Source organism: Oncorhynchus mykiss, chromosome 27 (genome assembly GCF_013265735.2).
Source record: "Oncorhynchus mykiss isolate Arlee chromosome 27, USDA_OmykA_1.1, whole genome shotgun sequence".
NCBI lineage: Eukaryota > Metazoa > Chordata > Actinopteri > Salmoniformes > Salmonidae > Oncorhynchus > Oncorhynchus mykiss.
This window is the reverse complement of record NC_048591.1, coordinates 33,079,773-33,105,182: the sequence shown is the minus strand read 5'-3', so window position 1 is coordinate 33,105,182 and position 25,410 is coordinate 33,079,773. Positions and strand designations below refer to the sequence as shown.

The 25,410-nt window shown below is 43.3% G+C and overlaps 1 protein-coding gene across 3 annotated transcripts; it reads right to left on the bottom strand.

Moving 5' to 3' along the window:
• Positions 1-11,359: 11,359 nt before the first annotated feature.
• On the bottom strand, positions 11,360-25,389 carry vwa7 (von Willebrand factor A domain containing 7). Of its 3 annotated transcripts, XM_036965490.1 has the most exons (18): positions 25,245-25,382; positions 25,043-25,161; positions 22,344-22,589; positions 18,970-19,203; positions 18,688-18,784; positions 18,476-18,637; positions 18,051-18,246; positions 17,398-17,567; positions 15,347-15,459; positions 15,028-15,144; positions 14,735-14,941; positions 14,295-14,427; positions 14,037-14,189; positions 13,838-13,930; positions 13,424-13,704; positions 13,054-13,190; positions 12,660-12,819; positions 11,360-12,419 (listed from the first exon to the last, which is right to left on the bottom strand). In XM_036965490.1, the coding sequence occupies exons 3-18, from the start codon at positions 22,581-22,583 to the stop codon at positions 11,799-11,801; spliced, it is 3,114 nt and encodes a 1,037-aa protein (XP_036821385.1). In that variant the 5' UTR covers positions 22,584-22,589; positions 25,043-25,161; positions 25,245-25,382; the 3' UTR covers positions 11,360-11,798. The 3 variants fall into 3 exon arrangements, with proteins under 3 accessions (XP_036821385.1, XP_036821384.1, XP_021444100.2); XM_036965489.1 differs by lacking the exon at positions 25,043-25,161 and having other exon boundaries at positions 25,245-25,389; XM_021588425.2 differs by lacking the exon at positions 25,043-25,161 and having other exon boundaries at positions 18,476-18,610; positions 25,245-25,389.
• Between the last annotated feature and the right edge of the window lie 21 nt (positions 25,390-25,410).

Here is a 25,410-nt window from a genome sequence, read left to right as displayed (position 1 = left end):
TACATCAATAAGTTACTGAGGCCTGAAAGGACCCTACTCAAAGACATGGGTTCTAGAGTACATCAATAAGTTACTGAGGCCTGAAAGGACCCTATTTAAAGACATGGGCTCTAGAGTACATCAATAAGTTACTGAGGCCTGAAAGGACCCTACTCAAAGACATGGGCTCTAGAGTACATCAATAAGTTACTGAGGCCTGAAAGGACCCTACTCAAAGACATGGGTTCTAGAGTACATCAATAAGTTACTGAGGCCTGAAAGGACCCTACTCAAAGACATGGGCTCTAGAGTGCATCAATAAGTTACTGAGGCCTGAAAGGACCCTACTCAAAGACATGGGTTCTAGAGTACATCAATAAGTTACTGAGGCCTGAAAGGACCCTACTCAAAGACATGGGCTCTAGAGTGCATCAATAAGTTACTGAGGCCTGAAAGGATCCTACTCAAAGACATGGGCTCTAGAGTGCATCAATAAGTTACTGAGGCCTGAAAGGACCCTACTCAAAGACATAGGCTCTAGAGTGCATCAATAAGTTACTGAGGCCTGAAAGGACCCTACTCAAAGACATGGGCTCTAGAGTGCATCAATAAGTTACTGAGGCCTGAAAGGACCCTACTCAAAGACATAGGCTCTAGAGTGCATCAATACGTTACTGAGGCCTGAAAGGACCCTACTCAAAGACATGGGCTCTAGAGTGCATCAATAAGTTACTGAGGCCTGAAAGGACCCTACTCAAAGACATAGGCTCTAGAGTGCATCAATAAGTTACTGAGGCCTGAAAGGATCCTACTCAAAGACATAGGCTCTAGAGTGCATCAATAAGTTACTGAGGCCTGAAAGGATCCTACTCAAAGACATAGGCTCTAGAGTGCATCAATAAGTTACTGAGGCCTGAAAGTAGCCTACTCAAAAACGGGCTCTAGAGTGCATCAATAAGTTACTGAGGCCTGAAAGGATCCTACTCAAAGACATAGGCTCTAGAGTGCATCAATAAGTTACTGAGGCCTGAAAGGATCCTACTCAAAGACATAGGCTCTAGAGTGCATCAATAAGTTACTGAGGCCTGAAAGGAGCCTACTCAAAAACGGGCTCTAGAGTGCATCAATAAGTTACTGAGGCCTGAAAGGACCCTACTCAAAGACATGGGCTCTAGAGTGCATCAATAAGTTACTGAGGCCTGAAAGGACCCTACTCAAAGACATGGGTTCTAGAGTACATCAATAAGTTACTGAGGCCTGAAAGGATCCTACTCAAAGACATAGGCTCTAGAGTGCATCAATAAGTTACTGAGGCCTGAAAGGAGCCTACTCAAAGACATGGGTTCTAGAGTGCATCAATAAGTTACTGAGGCCTGAAAGGATCCTACTCAAAGACATAGGCTCTAGAGTGCATCAATAAGTTACTGAGGCCTGAAAGGAGCCTACTCAAAGACATGGGCTCTAGAGTGCATCAATCAGTTACTGAGGCCTGAAAGGAGCCTACTCAAAAACGGGCTCTAGAGTGCATCAATCAGTTAGCATGATGAGTTATGATTAACCTACATAATCTACTTAGGGTTCAAAACAATAAAATGTTCAAAGAAAGGGGAGGAATGGCATTCCATCTCCTTGCATTCATAAAGTTTTTAATTGAATTGAAATCGAAATGTCTTTTGTCTCAACCATTAACACTGTGCCATTTGTTATGTTCAACAGTGTGATCATGATTCGTGACAGAAAAGAAGGGGAGATTCCTAACTAGTCGAACCAGTCTGCTGTACGTGTATGAGGAAAACTGACGTGCTACTCGGAGTCTGTGATGCAATCTTTGCAAGGGACCAATCAGTGTGTTGTACAACAAGGTAATGAGGCTTTGTCAACAAACCCACAGTAACAAAAGTGTGAATGGAAACTCGTCTCTTCACACTCAAGGTGCACACATCCATCTTCACATGAAGCGTATCTTGATTTGGGCTCTGCTTTGCAGCCATACCATACCATATCATACCATACCATATCATATCATACCATATCATATCATACAATATCATACCATATCATACCATACCATATCATACCATATCATACCATATCATACCATATCATACCATATCATACCATATCATACCATATCATATCATACCATATCATACAATATCATACCATATCATACCATATCATACCATATCATACCATATCATATCATACCATATCATATCATACCATATCATACAATATCATACCATATCATATCATACCATATCATATCATACCATATCATACCATACCATATCATACCATATCATATCATATCATATCATATCATATCATACCATACCATATCATACCATATCATATCATACCATATCATACCATACCATATCATACCATATCATATCATACCATATCATATCATATCATATCATATCATACCATACCATATCATACCATATCATATCATACCATATCATATCATACCATATCATACCATATCATACCATACCATGCCATATCATATCATACCATATCATACCATATCATATCATACCATACCATACCATATCATACCATACCATATGCAGGTGGGTGTATTTAAGGACATTTACATGGCACATGTATTCTTTATATTAATCACATTAACCATGTCTTTGCTTAACATATTTACAATTACATTTTCTCTCTGCATGTTCTGTTGCTATGCAGATGCTCAGGTCCTCTACCTACATCACATAGGGTCAGAGGGTGTGGCAGGTCTGCCAGAGTTCATGGGGTCGTGGAGTGTAGATGACAGAACCATCCTCCAGTATGACAGTAGCACCATGCACATGGACGCTGACGCCCCAATAGCTGATTGGCTCAGCAGCAACGAGGGTGTCTCTCATTGGAGGGGAATGAACTTCGTCTCCAGAATCATTCACAGGTTTTTGGGATTCACCTGGACTACGATTGGGCAGCATGATAACCTTACAGGTGAATGTTGTCGACTCAATGTCTTTGTATATCCATTAGATTATAATCTCATAATCTTGATAATTTATTTACAAAACAACAAGTTAAACAACAGGATGTCATTTTTTTCTATTTCAATTTCATTGAAAAATAATGAACGGTATGTATTTACACCTCCATATACACCCCTGAAGTCCACAAAGATGACAATTCTGGGCGGCTGCAGTCCTTCAAGCTGTCCACTTTATGAAGTGCAGAGCCAACGGGGCATTTGACCAGGAGAGCCTTTACTGCTACGAGTGCAGAGCCAACGGGGCATTTGACCAGGAGAGCCTTTACTGCTACGAGTGCATCGAAAGGCTAAAGACCATTTACAGTGCCTTGCAAAAGTATTCGGCCCCCTTGAACTTTGCGACCTTTTGCCACATTTCAGGCTTCAAACATAAAGATATAAAACTGTATTTTATTGTGAAGAATCAACAACAAGTGGGACACAATCATGAAGTGGAACGACATTTATTGGATATTTCAAACTTTTTTAACAAATCAAAAACTGAAAGATTGGGCGTGCAAAATTATTCAGCCCCCTTAAGTTAATACTTTGTAGCGCCACCTTTTGCTGCGATTACAGCTGTAAGTCGCTTGGGGTATGTCTCTATCAGTTTTGCACATCGAGAGACTGAATTTTTTTCCCATTCCTCCTTGCAAAACAGCTCGAGCTCAGTGAGGTTGGATGGAGAGCATTTGTGAACAGCAGTTTTCAGTTCTTTCCACAGATTCTCGATTGGATTCAGGTCTGGACTTTGACTTGGCCATTCTAACACCTGGATATGTTTATTTTTGAACCATTCCATTGTAGATTTTGCTTTATGTTTTGGATCATTGTCTTGTTGGAAGACAAATCTCCGTCCCAGTCTCAGGTCTTTTGCAGACTCCATCAGGTTTTCTTCCAGAATGGTCCTGTATTTGGCTCCATCCATCTTCCCATCAATTTTAACCATCTTCCCTGTCCCTGCTGAAGAAAAGCAGGCCCAAACCATGATGCTGCCACCACCATGTTTGACAGTGGGGATGGTGTGTTCAGCTGTGTTGCTTTTACGCCAAGCATAACGTTTTGCATTGTTGCCAAAAAGTTCAATTTTGGTTTCATCTGACCAGAGCACCACATGTTTGGTGTGTCTCCCAGGTGGCTTGTGGCAAACTTTAAACGTCTCCCACCTCAGCTGTAGATCTCTGCAGTTCATCCAGAGTGATCATGGGCCTCTTGGCTGCATCTCTGATCAGTCTTCTCCTTGTATGAGCTGAAAGTTTAGAGGGACGGCCAGGTCTTGGTAGATTTGCAGTGGTCTGATACTCCTTCCATTTCAATATTATCGCTTGCACAGTGCTCCTTGGGATGTTTAAAGCTTGGGAAATCTTTTTGTATCCAAATCCGGCTTTAAACTTCTTCACAACAGTATCTCGGACCTACCTGGTGTGTTCCTTGTTCTTCATGATGCTCTCTGCGCTTTTAACGGACCTCTGAGACTATCACAGTGCAGGTGCATTTATACGGAGACTTGGTTACACACAGGTGGATTGTATTTATCATCATTAGTCATTTAGGTCAACATTGGATCATTCAGAGATCCTCACTGAACTTCTGGAGAGAGTTTGCTGCACTGAAAGTAAAGGGGCTGAATCATTTTGCACGCCCAATTTTTCAGTTTTTGATTTGTTAAAAAAGTTTGAAATATCCAATAAATGTTGTTCCACTTCATGATTGTGTCCCACTTGTTGTTGATTCTTCACAAAAAAATACAGTTTTATATCTTTATGTTTGAAGCCTGAAATGTGGCAAAAGGTCGCAAAGTTCAAGGGGGCCGAATACTTTCGCAAGGCACTGTAAGTACGCACCTTGGATCCACGACAAAAAAAGGTAGACAAAGTTTAGTAGTCTTGAAATGAAAATGATGTCAGTGGTAGAGACAACGTTGACAACACTATGAACGTTGAGGTGGCTTGATTACACCTGGCGTTCTCGCAGTCCCTCAAGTGTTATTGATTGAAGAGGCCTACAGATGACCTCCACCTTGGAGGCTATGTGACAGGGTTCTACCCGCAGGCAGTGCAGGTGGAGTGGCTGGGCGCACAGGGTCTTCCCCTGGTGGACAGGGTGAGCAGTGGAGAGGTGCTGCCCAACGGAGACTCAACTGAGGAAGAGCCCGAGTGTCCCACAGGGATCCCAGGACATCCAGAGATACAGCTGCTCCACAGCGGTGTAGCCAGGAACATCACAGTAACCCAGGATAAGGGAACATGAATTTGTGTCATCTTTCCATTTGTTAAGGAATGGACTGTTACCTACAGTATGAGGAAAATGTAACCTGTTCATTTGGAACGTCATTTTTAAATGACATTTTTAAATGACTGACACTTTGAACTGTCTTCATGTATGTCCACAGTTCAAGACCCGATCCAGCTTCTGGAGGAACAGTACCTTAACAGTGATTGGCTGTCTGTTTCAGTCTGTGTTGGTCTGTTGTGGAGGAGAGGAGTAGTCAGAGAGACCTCCACTGTGACTCCCAAGTCTGACCACGGCATGACCCAGTCCAGGTACTGCAGGCCACACGTCACTGTTTTGCGTCAACCGAGAGGAAGGAGCTCATTTGCTATATGATGAGTGGTTGATGTGCTTTTATCCTCAGCCTATGACAAGACAGAGGCTTAAACCAGACTTGTAAAAACCTGTCATACTGTAATGAACACAATAGGAGACAGAGCTGAAGGTGTTTAATGGAAGGGACCAGGAGGCAGGCAGGTCATACACAGTAGGTCCAAAGTGGCAACAGTACAGTGAGGGAATAGGCAGAAAGCATTGTGAGTGAGGCAGAAACCAACATAGGACTGAAGGACAGGAAAAAGAGCTGCGAGAGAAGTGTCACAAAACAAACAAACCTCTGTTAGGTTCTAATTTCTCAGAGTAAATAACTCACGGACACTAGAGAAACTTAACCAAGTTTAATTATTCCCAAAGTGTCGTTACAGCTGTAATTCAGACAGAAACATTCACTGATTTTTAACCCTTTCTCCTAGGCGAAGTCTCCTCCACAACTGAACATCCAAAGCATTTGTTGCTAGACAGAACCTTAGTGATATCTGTTCTTCCTCACTTCATCTAAACCTGACCTCTACCCCAAAGTGCTCACTCCTCCCCAACTCAAGGCTGTCATGGTTATTGATACAAGGCTGTGTCTACTCCCCTCCCAGGGTATTACTAATGGCTAACAATAAGATATCCTGACAATTTAAACATTACCCTCTCACCCTCAGTGACATATCCTGACATAATGTAAACATTATACATCACCCTCAGAGACATATCCTGACACAGTATAGACGTTATACATCACCCTCAGTGACATATCCTGACATAATGTAAACATTACCCTCTCTCCCTCAGTGACAGTGTTAGTTTCCAAGATCTCCTCCACCCAATACATTCCAAAGCCATCTGTCTTTCCACAGAAAACCATTAACTTCTGACATAAAACCCAGTCTCTTTCACTCCTTATATTTTATGCTTCTGCTCTATTATGTATTTACTATCTTGATGTTCAAAGTTGAGCCCAAATCCAACCCTCACAGTGATGGGGTGCAATGAACTGAACTAAATAGTGTGGGATGATGACATGCAGGTGTGTGAACAGGTGATTAGAATTCCGGTGGTTGGGATCTGGAGAGAGAGCTGGAAAGTGGGCTGCGTTCCGGGGATCGAAGTGTTTGGGAGTGTGAGTTGGACGCAGACGTTACACATACACTTCAAGATAGGATGTGTACCGTGGAACACTGATGTACTGTACTATATGCTGTGTTGAAATATTAGTGTCGTCTAAATTTATACCAACAAGGAAGTCTGATCTTATTTTTAGGTGTTAGGTTTGGGAGATGGCTGGAGAATTCCCAGAATGGTATTGAAAACTTGTATCATATGAAGCATTGATCAGACCACCATTCATAGCTTAATACACAGAACACTAACAAATAAGCAACAATAACATATTTTTATATTTCTATGGCGCATTGTCAATAAAATACATTGAAATAAATCACATGTAGGCCAACAACTTATTAGTATCCAAATGCAGTTATACTTGGTATACTTTTGTTTTAAGGCTAAACCCAGCAAACACAACGACTACACAATGTTGTCTTAATGTTTTCTATTGAAACAGGCTACAGAAACGATAACTTCAAATGTTGTCTTCCAGCCCCTCCTCTTCATTGCATCGCAACCCAATGGATCTTGAATCCAAAACTCGTCCATTCAGTAATGATAGACGATGTCATTGTCTATTCGTACAACAGCAGTGGCAAACAAGAGGCTGTGATGCCAGAATGGTTGAACCACCCTGAGGGAATTGAATTCTGGTGGGACGTCAATCGAAATCTGAATTGTAATCGATATGTAATGGATACGGCTGTGAGAGTAACAAGTGAACATTACAATCATTAACATGGTAAGACAAAATATGTGTGCCAAGACAGTGCAACAGAGAGCGAAAGGCATGGCTATACAAGCCGTCAGATTTGAAACATCTAGCACTGAGATGCAGTGCCTTAGACCGCTGCTTCACTCAGGAGCCCAAGTGACTAAGTTGCATTTGTTGAGTAAGGAATGGACGGTAAGGCACAGGTACATTTCCCAATATCATTTACAATTGAATTTGCTGGAGATATACTACAGCATGCGGTGGAAGCCACAGAGGGGAGAATGATTCATAATAATGGCTGGAATGGAGTATAATGGAGTGAATGGAATGGTATCAAACACAAGAAAAAACATTCTGACCATTATTATGAGCTGTCCTTCCCTCAGCAGTCTCCACTGACAGCATGTAGTATGTTCACACGTGTGAACTTTCTATCCAGTTCCAAAGAAGAACCTGGCCAACATGTACATAGTGAAAGGCATCATTTGGGTGGCAGGTAGCCTAGTGTTTAGAGCGTTGGACTAGTTACCGAGAAAAGGTCAAATAAAAAATGCTATCTGTTAAATTCATCTTAATACTCGCTGTCCTGTTCAAGAGGGGTGTGATTGGGCCTTTCATTGCCATTGTGGATCATTCTAACTTAGTATGGAGGAGAGTAGTAGGTAAGAGTCCATCGTATAACCTCTTGCTACACTAGGTGTTATGTTTGGTCAGAGTAAAGTAAACAAGCCACATGTTATTTCAGCTCAAAATCAAGAGGAAGAGGGTGACCAATGATTACTTAAAAAGTCATTTTCAGAAGTGGAGAGAGATGAGGTGCATATCATTTACCGTTTTATACTGCACTTGCCAAGTATTATCTAACAGTGTTGATTTCTGGTCTTCCAAGTGCTAGCTCATATTCTGAGCGATAAGGGCTTTGTACAGTGCCTTGCGAAAGTATTCGGCCCCCTTGAACTTTGCGACCTTTTGCCACATTTCAGGCTTCAAACATAAAGATATAAAACTGTATTTTTTTGTGAAGAATAAACAACAAGTGGGACAAAATCATGAAGTGGAACGACATTTATTGGATATTTCAAACTTTTTTAACAAATCAAAAACTGAAAAATTGGGCGTGCAAAATTATTCAGCCCCCTTAAGTTAATACTTTGTAGCGCCACCTTTTGCTGCGATTACAGCTGTAAGTCGCTTGGGGTATGTCTCTATCAGTTTTGCACATCGAGAGACTGACATTTTTTCCCATTCCTCCTTGCAAAACAGCTCGAGCTCAGTGAGGTTGGATGGAGAGCATTTGTGAACAGCAGTTTTCAGTTCTTTCCACAGATTCTCTATTGGATCCAGGTCTGGACTTTGACTTGGCCATTCTAACACCTGGATATGTTTATTTTTGAACCATTCCATTGTAGATTTTGCTTTATGTTTTGGATCATTGTCTTGTTGGAAGACAAATCTCCGTCCCAGTCTCAGGTCTTTTGCAGACTCCATCAGGTTTTCTTCCAGAATGGTCCTGTATTTGGCTCCATCCATCTTCCCATCAATTTTAACCATCTTCCCTGTCCCTGCTGAAGAAAAGCAGGCCCAAACCATGATGCTGCCACCACCATGTTTGACAGTGGGGATGGTGTGTTCAGCTGTGTTGCTTTTACGCCAAACATAACGTTTTGCATTGTTGCCAAAAAGTTCAATTTTGGTTTCATCTGACCAGAGCACCTTCTTCCACATGTTTGGTGTGTCTCCCAGGTGGCTTGTGGCAAACTTTAAACAACACTTTTTATGGATATCTTTAAGAAATGGCTTTCTTCTTGCCACTCTTCCATAAAGGCCAGATTTGTGCAATATACGACTGATTGTTGTCCTATGGACAGAGTCTCCCACCTCAGCTGTAGATCTCTGCAGTTCATCCAGAGTGATCATGGGCCTCTTGGCTGCATCTCTGATCAGTCTTCTCCTTGTATGAGCTGAAAGTTTAGAGGGACGGCCAGGTCTTGGTAGATTTGCAGTGGTCTGATACTCCTTCCATTTCAATATTATCGCTTGCACAGTGCTCCTTGGGATGTTTAAAGCTTGGGAAATCTTTTTGTATCCAAATCCGGCTTTAAACTTCTTCACAACAGTATCTCGGACCTGCCTGGTGTGTTCCTTGTTCTTCATGATGCTCTCTGCGCTTTTAACAGACCTCTGAGACTATCACAGTGCAGGTGCATTTATACGGAGACTTGATTACACACAGGTGGATTGTATTTATCATCATTAGTCATTTAGGTCAACATTGGATCATTCAGAGATCCTCACTGAACTTCTGGAGAGAGTTTGCTGCACTGAAAGTAAAGGGGCTGAATAATTTTGCACGCCCAATTTTTCAGTTTTTGGTTTGTTAAAAAAGTTTGAAATATCCAATAAATGTCGTTCCACTTCATGATTGTGTCCCACTTGTTGTTGATTCTTCACAAAAAAATACAGTTTTATATCTTTATGTTTGAAGCCTGAAATGAGGCAAAAGGTCGCAAAGTTCAAGGGGGCCGAATACTATCGCAAGGCACTGTATTTCAGTTAACGAAGTAGTTGATCTGTATACATTTCCGAACACCAAAGAAATATCTGTATGAATTTGTGCTCTATAAAAACCTAGTCATTTACAAATGGTAGACTTTCTGCTTTGGTTGATGTTGTAAAAACAAATCCTGTTAATTGTTATTTTACTGTTACATTAGCTGCAAGATACACTTAAAACCACAAATCAACGTTTCAGCATATGATTGAAGGAGTGGTTAGCATCAGGAAGTAGCTCCATGGAGGAGGATTCATCGATCTGTTCCAGGGCTGGAGAAGTTTTGTGTGACAGTTAAACAGTAGCTGTGCCTGGGTAAAATCGCCAGGGAAGCCAAGCCAGGAAAAAAAGACACAGAACAATCTATGTGTTGTGATGATGGCATTGTTTGCTCTATAACCTGTTCGTGCTTCTACACCAGCATTGCTTGCTGTTTGGGGTTTTAGGCTGGGTTTCTGTACAGCACTTTGAGATATCAGCTGATGTACGAAGGGCTATATAAATAAATTTGATTTGATTTTGATTTGATTTGATATGCCTTGCCACTGTGATATATAGGCCTAAGGCCGAGACAATACGAAGACACAGTGGCAGAATAAATTGAACCACACATTTCTTTCATTACAAAACCGGAGAGCAACATCTGTCCAGTGAAGTCCACAAAACATATTGCATGTAACAAACACATGACCAACAACATGGTCAAGCAAGTTCATGTTTCCGAAATGTTGGGACTACTAAACAACTATCACTTACAACCTGTTACAGCAAGTGGCAAAGAAAACAGCCGCTGCCTCCACTATTCCAGCACCATTTCAACATCATCCAATCACCTACAGTATGCTTAGTCGAATACAGTGACAACTAAAATGTACCAAAAACTATTTAGTCTAATCAATGTAATCTAAATATGACGTGACTATACATGGTAATGATTTATGTGTGTGGTGTGTGGTGTGTGGTGTGTGCCCATGCGTGTGTGCGTGAGTGCAAGTTAAAAAACAACAACATGTTGACCAGTGGCAGTCGGTGCCGTTTAAGATGAGGGTGGACTTCTTTTTCATGAGCATGGCCTTATTTTTATTACAGCATATTGGATGACTGTCATTCATATTCCATTCACCCAGTTCAATGTAACATGGATAGGTTTAAACTACTACATGATACTAGACGTTTCCCTATACCCATCATGAGGTTGCTACATCCTAGCCTTTGAATGAAAGTTTACAATGTAGGTGCACACAGGTGATTTGATTTGAACACCACCGTGAATGGTTCAGACTGGGTGAACTACATACACGGGTAATTAAAGTCTGGTGCAGCGGTCTAAGGCACTGCATCTCAGTGTTACATGTGTCACTACAGACCCTGGTTTGATTTCAGGCTGTGTCACAACCGGCCGTGATTGGGAGTACCATAGGGCAGGGCACAATTGGCCCAGTTTCGTCTGGGTTAGTGTTTGGCCAGGGTAGGCCGTCATTGTAAATAAGAATGTTTTCTTAACTGATGTGCCTTGTTAAATAAAAGGTAAAAAGGACACAGCATTTATTTGTCTCTAACACCTTGTAGTGGTGTAAACAGTCTGTTCGGGAGTCAGCGATGGGACAAGACTGTAACTACCAATTGGGAAGAAAAAGAGGTAATAAAAAAATATATTAACAAAAACAAATGACAACAAGGATAAGGGTTTGTATGACACAATGTCAATAAAGTACTATTTAAAAAAACAACTTAATTCATCATTGTCTGCTTTCTAGTGAAAGGTTCAAGTGAGGAACTGAAGTCTAAAGTGTGCTTCTAGTGGCCCATAAAAACAGAAGCCTTTTGGTTACAGAACATCTTTACGGTTATTTGACATAGAGAAATGATCCCACACCAACCAACAGTGGAACAGTCCAAATCAAACTCAACAATGAAAACAACAGGAAGCAACTTTGCAGCGGCATCTCTCCAGCACTGTCTGACACTCCACTCCTCTCCCGTATACCCCTCTGCTGGCTGGCGGTCAGATGGCAGCGCCTCATATTTCCGGCCACGTCCCACACCAGGAGCTCCGCCTGGGGGGAGCAGCAGGGGGAGGTGTACCTCACCCACAGAGGCTTGGGCAATCCACCTGTCCACTGGGCCACGTTCAGAGGAGGGTTACCTTGTACCAGCCTGGGATCCAGTTCAGCATAGCCATTCTCCCCATGTGCTGGGCTTGTCCTCTCACTGTCTCTCTGGTTCTGGGGTTTGTGCTTGGGGGTGGGCTGGTTCTCCTCCAGGCTGTCCCCTAGGGGGTCTGTGGGGCTGTGGAGCAGGGTGAGAATGCCCTGACCCTGGGAAAGCTGGAGGGAAGCCAGGCCAGAGCACCCCCTGTCTGTCACAGCCAGAGAGACAGTCCATCTGACTCCTGTGCACTGAATCGGGCCTGGGCAGGTGTGTTCTACTCGCATGATGGAACATGATGGGGGAGACATGTCAGGATCCTGGGGGAGAAGGGGACAGGATGTGATATCAGGGATACTACACAGGAAATTATGACATAAAGAGGGGTGGGCAAGGTGATTAGTATGTGTATATTAAATAGACATTTCCCTATGTATTTTGAATGCTTGATTCCAGTGAGCTTCTGATCTCCAAAGATGAGATTCAAAGGCCTTGTTTCTACAGTATGTATGTATTGTACTCATAGTAGAAGCTCGGTTGTCTCAGTGTATGGGTCTCACCGGAGGAACCACAGTCAGGTGCAACACTGCGTAGTTGGAGTCCAGGGAGTCCAGCACTCGCACTGTCAGAGTCATAGTGACAGCCCCTCCTGCCTCAGCCCCCTTAGGAGTTTGGAGCTCCACCTCCCCCCTCACTGACCCTCTCTCCCCCACAGAGAGGCTGAGAGAAAAACATTTTAGAATGAGAAATAACATAGAGTAGGGAGCAGTGATTACTATCTGCTATACAGTATATCTTTTTTAATGAATTGTTTTTTTTTTTTTTGCTTAACAAGAGCTTTGCGATTCTGTCTGTAATGCAAAGTGCTATAAAAGTGTAATAAATGATTCATTATTATAATAATTTGCCATTTTGTGACAGTTTGACATTGTTGGTCCGTTTTGCCCTGTCTACCTGTGTGGTCCTCTCTGAGAGAGATATCCCCGGTCATCGTCAGCGGTCAGGGTGAGGTTTCGGGCGGGGCCGTGGTTCTGAACATCAAAAAATACTGTCGTACTGTGGCCAGGAACCAGACGTGGGATAGACAGGACCTGAGGGAGGGAGGGAGGGAGAAGGTGCATAATGTCTTACTCTTTCTTCTATTGTGTTCATGGCAGTGTTGTGCTAGACTGTCTTGTTATTTGTAATGTTCTGCTTGACAACAGATTTTTGGGGTGTGTTCTGTTATGCACAATGCAGCATTGTGCTCGGCCTTATTGTCCATGATGTCCAGATGTTGGGCTGTACAGTATCAGTTGGCTGTTTGTTGCTGTTGTTGTTATACCTGTATCTTAATGTGTGTGTGCTGGATCATCTCCGTGGAGACGCGTTCCAGGCGGTTCCCTCCCCCGTCTCTGCCGGATAGACGGACACAGAACGGCACCCTGGGAACAGAGGCCATCCAGCCAACCAGCTCCTCTCCAGAGGACGCAGATGAAGAGGACGAGTTTAGCCACACTTTCTGGAGGCTCTCCCCATTGGCTCCCAGCAGGGTCACGTGACTGAAAGAGGCCTTCTCATTGGGCGATAGACCTGTGACAGCCAGCACTAGAAAGGTTGGGACACCTGAACGGACATGAAACAGCAAATGGATGAATAGATGTGATCATGATTTTTTAGTCATGAAGCATATAGGCTAGACAAATGAAGGATAAATAAATATATACTGTATTCTAGCCAAAGACCACACCCCCCTCACCTGCGATTGGACTCCCCTCCACTTTAGCCAGGCCTGGATGCGTTCCATTGGCCTCCACAGCAAAGTAATACAGGAAGTCCACGTTGCTGTCAGCTTTGGAGACAGGTATTACTCTGTTATCAGTCGGCCTACTCGAATTTTGCTCATGATTACTCTGTGGGAACAGGTACTGTGTGTAGTATAGTGATAGACGGGGTACCTATGGCATTAAAGGTGACGTGACCATCAGCAATGGTGTTGAGGTGCCACTGGCCTGGCTCTATAGGGGACAGTAGGCTGATCCTGTACAGACCCTGAAACTGCTCACACTCTGCCAGGGGACCCTGCTGATTCAACAGAGACTGAGTACGATCTGGGAGGGGTGGAGGGAGACAATGAGAGAAGGAAGATGTCATACAGAAAAGGCTGTCGTCCATGTGTGTATCTACATGTCAGTGTGTGAAATGTGTAGTCGTACCAGTTGGGCTGCTGAGGACACATTGTCTGAGGTCTCCAGTGAGATGAAGGGTCACGCACTTCACTGAATTGTCCACACTGAAGGAGTGGGATAAGTTGGAGTCACTATCACTCTCTGCATGTAGCAGAGTCACCTACAGAGGGAGACAGAAGGCTTTGGCCTGAGGGCAGTGTTTCCCAAATGACGTATTGTAGTCTACCAAATCCCAGACCTAGGGCAACATGTGGGAGGCAACTCATCTGCCTAGGGATAATACCAATGACACGTCTCCTGCCTGAAAAGAATAAGCAGAGAAGTACCATTCTAAGAAACTATTTTATTTAGCATTGTATCATATCACCTTTTAATTTCAGGCAAATAGGGGATCAGTATGAGCAGGTGTACCTCTGTAGATAATGATTGTACTCTACCACAGTGAGCATTTTGCCTTGTTGCAGTACCTTATCTGCAGCTGTGTTGTCCTCAACTATGGCAGAGACACGGTGGATGTCTGAGTTAGTGGTGAAGACAGTCAGTCCCCCGGAAACAGAGGACAGGGAGGAGTAGAGAGCGAAACGGTCAGGGGACAGAGTCTCCCTCCTCCTCCTCCTCTTCCTCCTGCTGCCCTTCATCTTGTGACTGGGGTCTTCAGTCAGGAGGAAGGTCATCTGGTGGAGCCAGAAGGGATTGGATTGTTTATCTGGGATCCTTTGTTATCATTTATCATTTTGATCACAAAAACAAAAAGTGTTACCTTGCATTGTTTCTCTAGTATAAGAGCCCTCACAGCATTGTACAGGTGAGCATCTTTAGGGGAGGCATCAGTGAATACAAATATCTCTGACAGGGGTGGGCTATGAGTGAGGGCCAGCTGTAACACACAGGTACATGAATGTACATAAAACTATCAACAAAGAGAGGGTAAAAAACTGCTAAAATATGAAATCCTCTGAAAATGATGATTTGGCTGTTGCTATGTACAATTGATGTTCTGTTTACTGTATGTTATCCTATGCTGTTATTAAAAGATAATAATTTGATGTCAAATCAGCTGTAGCTACTCTCTGTGTTACCTGTATGGCAGAAAGACACATCTCAGGTTCATCTCCTCCACCCAGAGCCATCAGGTTCTCCATATAGCTCATGAACTCCTCCGGTTTCTCTGTCTCATACACCGGCCCCACCCCTGGAGCACAGAGAACACAGGGAAATGTATTCACTTCAGCACCGTACACACTGCGTGAGTTACACTGGAAGCACCGCAATATAATTATATATACAGTGCATTTGGAAAGTATTCAGACCCCTTAACTTTAAAAAGAAAAAAAATACAGCTTTATTCTAAAATTGATTAAATTATTTTTCCTCATCAATCTACACACAATACCCCATAATGATAAAGCGAACACAGGTTTTAGTTTTTTTGTGCAAATTTATAAAAAATAAAAAACAGATATACCTTATTTACATAAGTATTCAGACCCTTTGCTATGAGACTTGAAATTGAGCTCACGTACATCCTGTTTCCATTGATCATCCTTGAGATGTTTCTACAACTTGATTGGAGTCCACCTGTGGTAAATTCAATTGATTGGACATGATTTGGAAAGGCACACACCTGTCTATATAAGGTCCCACAGTTGACAGTGCATGTCAGAGCAAAAACCAAGCCATGAGGTCGAAGGAATTCTCCGTAGAGCTCAGAGACAGGATTGTGTTGAGGCACAGATCTGGGGCATTGAAGGTCCCCAAGAACTCAGTGACCTCCTTTCTTAAATGGAAGACGTTTGGAACCACCAAGACTCTATTTAGAGCTTGCCGCCTGGCCAAACTGAGCAATCGGGGGAGAAGGGCCTTGGTCAGGGAGGTGACCAAGAACCCGGTTGTCATTCTGACAGAACTCTAGAGTTTTTCTCTAGAGATGGGTGAACCTTCCAGAAGGACAACCATCTCTGCAGCACTCCACCGATCAGGCCTTTATGGTAGTGGCCAGACAGAAGCCACTCCTAAGAGGCACATGACAGCCCGCTTGGAACGACTCTCAGACCATGAGAAACAAGATTCTCTGATCTGATGAAACCAAGATTGAACTCTTTGGCCTGAATGCCAAGTGTCACGTCTGGAGGAAACCTGGCACCATCCCTACGGTGAAGCATGGTGGTGGCAGCATCATGCTGTATTCAGTGGCAGGGATTGGGAGACTAGTCAGGATCAAGGGAAAGATGAACGGAGCAAAATACAGAGAGATCCTTGATGAAAACCTGCTCCAGAGCACTCAGGATCTCAGACTGGGGCAAAGGTTCACCTTCTAACAAGACAACGACCCTAAGCACACAGCCAAGATAACGCAGTAGTGGCTTTGGGACAAGTCTCTAAATGTCCTTGAGTGGCCCAGCCAGAGTCCAGATTTAAACCCGATCAAACATCTCTGGAGAGACCTGAAAATAGCTGTGCAGCAAAGCTCCCTATCCAACCTGACAGAGCTTGAGAGGATCTGCAGAGAAGAATGGAAGAAACTCCTCAAATACAGGTGTGCCAAGCTTGTAGCGTCATACCCAAGAAGACTTGAGGCTGTAATCGCTGCCAAAGGTGCTTCAACAAGGTACTGAGGGTCCTAATACTTATGAACATTTTTAAAACATTTGCAAAAATGTATAAAAAACAGTTTTTGCTTTGTCATTATGGGGTATTGTGTGTAGATTGATGAGGGGGGGGGGGGGAACGATTTAATCAATTTTAGAATAAGGCTGTAACCTAACAATGAGGAAAAAGTAAAGGGGTCTGAATACTTTCCGAATGCACTGTATACATATATATTTTTTCATTTAATATAGTTTTATGTGGACCCCAGGAAGAGGAGCTTCTCCACGTGCAGTAGCTAATGAAGAACTTAATAAACTAAACTAATAACTTGTATATTGCAGCTATAACATTAACATAATGCCTGTCACATAGCTTTGATATTCTTGTAGACAATTACACGTAAAATGGTGCCCCAAAACTGAAGAAAGGAGTTTAGCCTGTAACACACTTTTGGCACAGGTAACATTTAGGGTTCCATGGTTTGGCCCTGACCCTAACCCTGTCAACTAACACCCTGGCCTGGTCATGCCCTCTCCCTCACCTGGGTCGTGGAAGGGCACCAGCAGGAAGGTGCCAGGCTGTTCGGGAGTGTTGGCGCGGGCCTGGATGATAGAGTGGGCACGGAGGCGGGCTGCGGTGATCTCCTCAAACATGCTGCCTGTGGTGTCCATGACAAACACCAGCGCTGGTGGCTGCTTCACACTGAAGAGTCTGCCCTCAGAATAGTACAGCCAACAGAAGGAAACAGTCTGCCCTCAGAATAGTACAGCCAACAGAAGGAAACAGTCTGCCCTCAGAATAGTACAGCCAACAGAAGGAAACAGTCTGCCCTCAGAATAGTACAGCCAACAGAAGGAAACAGTCTGCCCTCAGAATAGTACAGCCAACAGAAGGAAACAGTCTGCCCTCAGAATAGTACAGCCAACAGAAGGAAACAGTCTGCCCTCAGGATAGTACAGCCAACAGAAGGAAACAGTCTGCCCTCAGAATAGTACAGCCAACAGAAGGAAACAGTCTGCCCTCAGAATAGTACAGCCAAGAACAGGAAACACAGTAGCACGAGTAGTTACAACACATTATATGATAAGTTCTGTGTACCATTTTTACCATGTTTAGAATATCAGCACAAATTGATTGTCTATAGATCAAGTTAGAATGTAATTAACATCATAATGAAGGCTACATAGACCCCACCTGAGGAAGCTGATGTTGCCCACACTGTCTCGGAGGTCTCTGAGCACAGTAAGGGTTGCCGTGGTAGCGAGGCGGGCAGCCTCCACATGGAGGTAGTGATGGGGGGAGAAGAGGGGGGAGGTGCTGTCCTTATTGATGCCCCCCTTGGCCCCCTGGTGACGACTGCTGTCCAGTACACCCCCGTGGCTACACTTCCCTGAAAAACACAGTATTTATAATGATTCTTCATCAAAGATAAAGTTATTAAAAATTGTGACAGAGATTTTGTTCAAATGGAAACCACACTCATGTTGAAGCTTGCAGACGTTTGAAGTATTTCACGTTTTTTTTTTAAAGATTACAATTAACTGAATCAATATACTGTATCTGGCTCAGATGTTAGTTCTTCAATCTACACAGCAATGAAAATAGCTAGGCCTCCGTACCTTGTGGTTTTGGTGGGTAGGTGCTGAAGTACCCAGTGGTGAGCAGTAGAGGGTACTGCTGACTTTGGGTCAGTCTGGGCAGGAGGTTATCTCTGCAGGTAGCGCTGTGACACTCCATACAGGTAGGAGTGTCCTCTGGGGAGGACAGATAGACAAAGAGAACTATGAACACAGATCTCGTTAATTTAACCCACAATGTGTTTTAACTGTACCTGTGGCTACAGGGAAGGCTGGCTGCCCAGGCTGCAGCAGGTGGAGGTATATTGAGTGCTGACCCATCTCCACCCAGTTACTATGGCTGTAGAAATCCTGTTCACAGAGACAGGCAGTCAGCGTCCTGCAGGTCAGACACTGGGGACCTCTCCTGTCATTCTCATGTAAAAGACTAATTGCATATTCAAATTGCCACAACGCCAATTATTATTGGATGAGTGATATATACATTTGACATGATGTGCTATCTTACAGAGTATCGTGTGTTTTGCCTATTGTACCTGCAATGAGTGTAGCAGCTGTCCCAGACTGTGTCTCGCCCCCTGGTACTCTTTGGCTCGTGCAGAGAGCAGGGTTTGGGCCCAGAACTGCCGTAGCATCACCATAGATTCCTCCACGCGCTCCGAGTCAAAGTGGTAGACTGGGTCGGACCGTGTGGAGCTCAGGAAGTCCATGGCTGCATTGGAATGCACCACCTCCCTCACTGCATGCCAGAACCCCCGACCCAGACCTGCCTGTGAGACCGTCAACATCATCATCATCATCATCCAGCAACTGAGTTTATTCATCATCATCATCATCATTGTCATCGTCATTATGAATTCACAGCGCCATTATGGATTCCACTAATTCCACTCCAGCCATTATCACAAGGCCTTCCAACCTCCTGTGATATCTGACTAATGCAGCGTTCAAAACAACTATGAACTCAGAACTCGGAAATCTCTAACTTCTGACTTCAGTGTGTTCAAACTGGGAACTAGCTCCGACTGGGAAAAATAGTTTTGAACTCGGAATTCAAAGTCGGAGAAGTCGGGCCTCTTTCTAGAGCTCCGACCTTCCGAACTTAAAATCACAGACCTCATGATATGACCTCGTTTTTTTCTGAATTCCCAGTTGTCTTGAATAAGGTCATCATAACAGGGTTTCAGAAGTGCTTACACCTCGTCAAATTTAAGATAGGAGTGATTATTTCAAAAACATTATTATGTACCTTGACAGAGTTTTGAGTGACCAAAAGTAGCTAACAGCTCTCTCATGTCTCTTCATTATTTGAGCAGAGCCAGAGATACTTTAAAGGAGATTGGAAACTCCCTTTGAATTGTATTAACGGCCATTGTGTACGCTGCCCATGCTACATCAATGGGCCGCGCGGTGCAATCTGGGCGATTCTGGGACGAGGAGCGCTCTCCTTCAAGGAGTGAATGGGAGTCAATTGGGCACGAGCTCAAAAACCCAACATTAGCATTACTTTCATCAACAAGTAGCACAACATTGCAAATCTTTTCAGAGATGTGAGATAATTAATTTGCTATCTGTAATATTGTATTGTTTTGGAATCGTGACATTAAGTACTTTCGAGGAAAATAGGCACGTTTATTTGTTACATTTTACTGTGTAAAACCTAGTAGGACTACTTATTTCTCTGAGAGTGAGGTGGATATATAGCATTTTGCTAAAAAAAAAAAACATTGTTATTTGTTTCTCTGAAAATAAACCAGATGGCGTAAAGGAGCTTGCAAGGATTTGTAGTCTTCCATGATATCTACTTTGATGCTAATTAGTATTTTCGAATCTGAGTATTGATAAAAGCCATGTTGTCTGAGAGAGATTTACATGGTTAACAAAACATCACGCCAGGGTAAGCCTACACGAAACACAGACCTTGTTTTAAGTGTTTCTAAAATCCGCTATGGGGAAAATTGTGGGAAAAAACGATTGGAATAATTTTCCTGTTTGAATGCTAGGTTTTATGGGTATTATGACTCATAATGTGGTACTATTGAACAACCCTATGCCATGATTAGATAGTGAAAAACACACCAATCTCTTTCATAATTTCTTTAAACAATAAAAGCTAATTTACCAACATTTCTGAAAATGTATATATTGTCACGACTTCTTCCGAAGTCGATGCCTCTCCTTGTTCGGGCTTGTGCTCGGCGGTCGACGTCACCGGTCTTCTAGCCATCATTGATCTATGTTTCATTTTCCATTGGTATTGTCTTGTTTTACACACCTGGTTCCAATCCCATTCATTAAGTGTTGTGTATTTAACCCTCTGTTTTCCCTCATGTCCTTGTCAGAGATTGTTTGTTGTTATGTTCATGGTTTATGGCTTGGTGTGCGACGGGTTCTTGTACCCACATTTATTTTTTTATGGACTTTGGTTTTGGAGTTTGTGTTTTAAGTTATTAAAATACTCCCATTTGTACCGAATTCACCTACATACACTGCGCCTGACTTCCCAGCCACCTACATACACTGCGCCTGACTTCCCAGCCACCTACATACACTGCGCCTGACTTCCCAGCCACCTACATACACTGCGCCTGACTTCCCAGCCACCTACAGACACTGTGCCTGACTTCCCAGCCACCTACATACACTGCGCCTGACTTCCCAGCCACCTACAGACACTGCGCCTGACTTCCCAGCCACCTACATACACTGCGCCTGACTTCCCAGCCACCTACATACACTGCGCCTGACTTCCCAGCCCCCTACATACACTGCCTGACTTCCCAGCCCCCTACATACACTGCGCCTGACTTCCCAGCCACCTACATACACTGCGCCTGACTTCCCAGCCACCTACATACACTGCGCCTGACTTCCCAGCCCCCTACATACACTGCGCCTGACTTCCCAGCCACCTACATACACTGCGCCTGACTTCCCAGCCACCTACATACACTGCGCCTGACTTCCCAGCCACCTACATACACTGCGCCTGACTTCCCAGCCACCTACATACACTGCGCCTGACTTCCCAGCCACCTACAGACACTGCGCCTGACTTCCCAGCCACCTACATACACTGCGCCTGACTTCCCAGCCACCTACAGACACTGCGCCTGACTTCCCAGCCACCTACATACACTGCGCCTGACTTCCCAGCCACCTACATACACTGCGCCTGACTTCCCAGCCACCTACATACACTGCGCCTGACTTCCCAGCCACCTACATACACTGCGCCTGACTTCCCAGCCACCTACATACACTGCGCCTGACTTCCCAGCCACCTACATACACTGCGCCTGACTTCCCAGCCACCTACATACACTGCGCCTGACTTCCCAGCCACCTACAGACACTGCGCCTGACTTCCCAGCCACCTATATACACTGCGCCTGACTTCCCAGCCACCTACATACACTGCGCCTGACTTCCCAGCCACCTACCGACAGGACTTGACATATTTAGGGTTTTGGAATTCAACTCTTCAACTCATTCTTTGCATATGTATTCCTAATGAACCATACATCAGATTCTCTCCAGATTTTGTACATGAAGGAATATAGTTATTATATGATAGTACTTGCTTTGTTATTCAACTGTGTCCTTTCTGTCATCCTGTGAACCCTGTTCATTGCTGCTCACAGCTACTGTATATTTTTAATTCTGTTTTGAGAAATCTATTTCATTGAATCTGTATTTTATTACCTTTAACTAGGCAAGTCAAAGAACAAGTTCTTATTTTCAATGATGGCCTAGAAAGAGTGGGAGTGACAGCAGCAGTCATCATCATCATCATGGTGTCTATAGATATGTTTGTGTCTATAGACAGCCTTCCATGCATTACCTGGAGCTGGGTTAAACGCTCTTAAGATGGAACACAGTACTGCAATGTGACACACCACAGCCTCACCTGCTCCTGTGTGTGCTGGTGTGTGTTGGCCATGCTCAGTGTCTCCAGAGTGACGTTGAGGACACCCTGCTCAGTGATGAATTGGTGTGTGTAGGAGTCCAAGGACAGGGTTACCACACGGGACCAGAAGTTGGGGAGGAAGCCTCTACAGCCTGGTAGAGTCAGTACCACACACAGCAGAACATACAGCTCCCTCATCTGAACCCCTGACCCACCATGACCCCTGCTCTGTGACATCATCAGTTCCTGGGGAATAGGGTGGGGAGAAGAAGACATTACACCTGAAACATATTATTTCCATTAGACTTTGGTCTTAGGTATGTTGGTACCGGTAGACTTGCAAGGTTTTTGATAATTGTATCTTTACACAAAACGCAAACCAGTGTGTTACATGTGTTATGTGCCCGTGTGTGTTGTGTTAGTTGTGAGAACAGGAGGATGAGTGTCTTGAACCTTGTGGCCACATAAACAATTGTTTGTGGTGACCGAGATTTTCCAAATAGAACAAAATAGGCCATGAACCCCTTTTGAATTTATCCACCATGTTTATGGGGCATTGATAAGTGAAGTCTCCTAAATACCCCTCACCAAATGTCAAACCTCCAACTGAACAGTGTTCTGGAATCTCTGAAGCCTTCTAGCACATTCTCTGTTGTGCATACTCACCACAGTGACTATCAGTTTCATGTCTCTAACCTCAACCACTTTTGCTACTTGTCTTATCACGAGCCTTGTTTTCATCAATACCCAAAAACATATTTTATTCTATCTGTCTCTCTGCTTATCTTGCTGTAGGAAATTGTTAAAATGTTTAGCACAATGAAGCCTAATTTAACTTTGAAGTACATGCTCACCAGAAATGACATGGTGAGAGTCACAATACACTGTACTGAAATAAGGATGCTTACCTGACATAGTATGTCTTGATGACTAGATTAACTGGATTGTGAGTGGTACCCATCACTGTGATGTTTTCTTGACAATTCTGATGTTGAACCCTAATTAAAGGGTGCGTTTCTAAATTGCCTCCAGTGAGTCAGAGTGCGCTCTGGGCCATTTGTAAATTCAGAGCGTTGTCAGAGTGTTTCGCTCTCTGAGTGTTCAGAGTGCACACTGGATGCTCTGGCTGAGGAGTAGGGTTGATCAGAGTGTTCTGACCTCACAATGGCAGTCAAGCTCCCAAGCTAACTGGCTAATGTTGGCTAGCTTGCTAGCTACTTCCAGACGCAAATGAGAGAACACCTCACTCTGACCATTTTACTCCCCATAGCAGAGCTAGTTAGGCTGTTTTCATGCTATCTAGTGCATTAGTGACTGTAACTGTGCTGCTAGCAACAATTGAATACATTTTTTTGCCAACCTTTACTGACACCTGTCATATTCAATGGGTGTTGTGCGTTTGTAAATTCATCAGTTATTCTGCATTCTGGCACACTCAAAGGAGAGTGCTCTGAAATCGGAATACATAGCCAAAATGAATTTACGAACACGCCCAAAGTTAGCTAATAATATGTATGATCATCGCCATAGTAATAACATGTTGTGTTAGTTGTGAGAACAGGAGGATGTGCATTTTTTATAGCATTTTTGATAACATATCTACAGTATTTCACTTTTTATGTGTATAGTATTGCTTACTAGGTGTTGTCCAATGAATTCTGTAACCACTCCCTCTTCAAATCAGGGTTGATTGGAAAAAGCTGTTCAAAAGAGGACATTGTATTATCATATCTTTGTACTCCCTGACGAAGGCCATGCAGCCGAAATGCGTCTGAGTTTTGAAACTTTGTTTCCATTGAACATGCCATACAAATTAAGGCATTTTAATTCATTATATGAAGAGTGCCTTTGTCCTCCTTTTTTTTGAGGAGGATGTGTGTCTTGAACCTTGTGGCCACATAAACAATTGTTTGTGGTGACCGAGATTTTCCAAGTAGAACAAAATAGGCCATGAACCGTTTTGCATTTATCCACCATGTTTATGGGGCATTGATAAGTGAAGTCTCCTAAATACCCCTCACCAAATGTCAAACCTCCAACTGAACAGTGTTCTGGAATCTCTGAAGCCTTCTAGCACATTCTCTGTTGTGCATACTCACCACAGTGACTATCAGTTTCATGTCTCTAACCTCAACCACTTTTACTACTTGTCCTATCACGAGCCTTGTTTTCATCAATCTAGAGCATTAGTGACTCTAACTGTGCTGCTAGCAACAATTTAATTCAGTTTTTTTTCCAACCTTTACTGACACCTGTCATATTCAATGGGGGGTTACACGTTAGTAAATTCATCAGTTATTCTGCGCTCTGGCACACTCAAAGGAGAGTTCTCTGAAACCGGAGTAGCCAAAATGAATTTACAAACGCACCCAAAGTTAACTAATAATGTGTATGATCATTGCCATAGTAATAAAGTAAACAAAGTTGTACATACATGTATTATATAATATTGTATTAGATAAACAATTTTAGTCACATGTGCTAACTTGTAACTATGGATTTCAGCCATAGAAATATGAACCTAAAATTATTTAAATAAATACCGTTGAATAGCATTGCATTTCATAAGCAGTTGTTACTTATAATTACTTTAGTTACTATAATTTCTTGGTGTGTATCAGATGAGGAAAGCCCTCATCTTCAACTTGATAATCTAATGTATTTTTGTACGTATGTACGCCGCATAGTCATTTTTTCACCTTAATTCATGACCTGTCTTGATCCTGTTCCTTCTACTTCCTGCTTGATAAGTGAGTTTGATATATCTCCAGAGTTCAGACACTATTGGCGTACGTGTCAGACATGCTGTGTCAACTGTCTGTAGAGGAAATCCACATGTGAGTTCTGCTGATCCTTCAACCACAGTCTGTAACCAGAGAAAAGTTATTTAGAATATCACACCGTTATTGAGTCTTCCAGTCCGTTGTCCTTGGGCCTTGTCTCAAGATGTCCTCTCTGGTATGAAAATACATAAATAAGTAATAGGATGGGCGCCGCTGTTGCAGCTTGCATGAGATTCTGGTTGACACTGAGTCTTTCTGAGGGGGTAAACGGAAGGCTGAAGGTA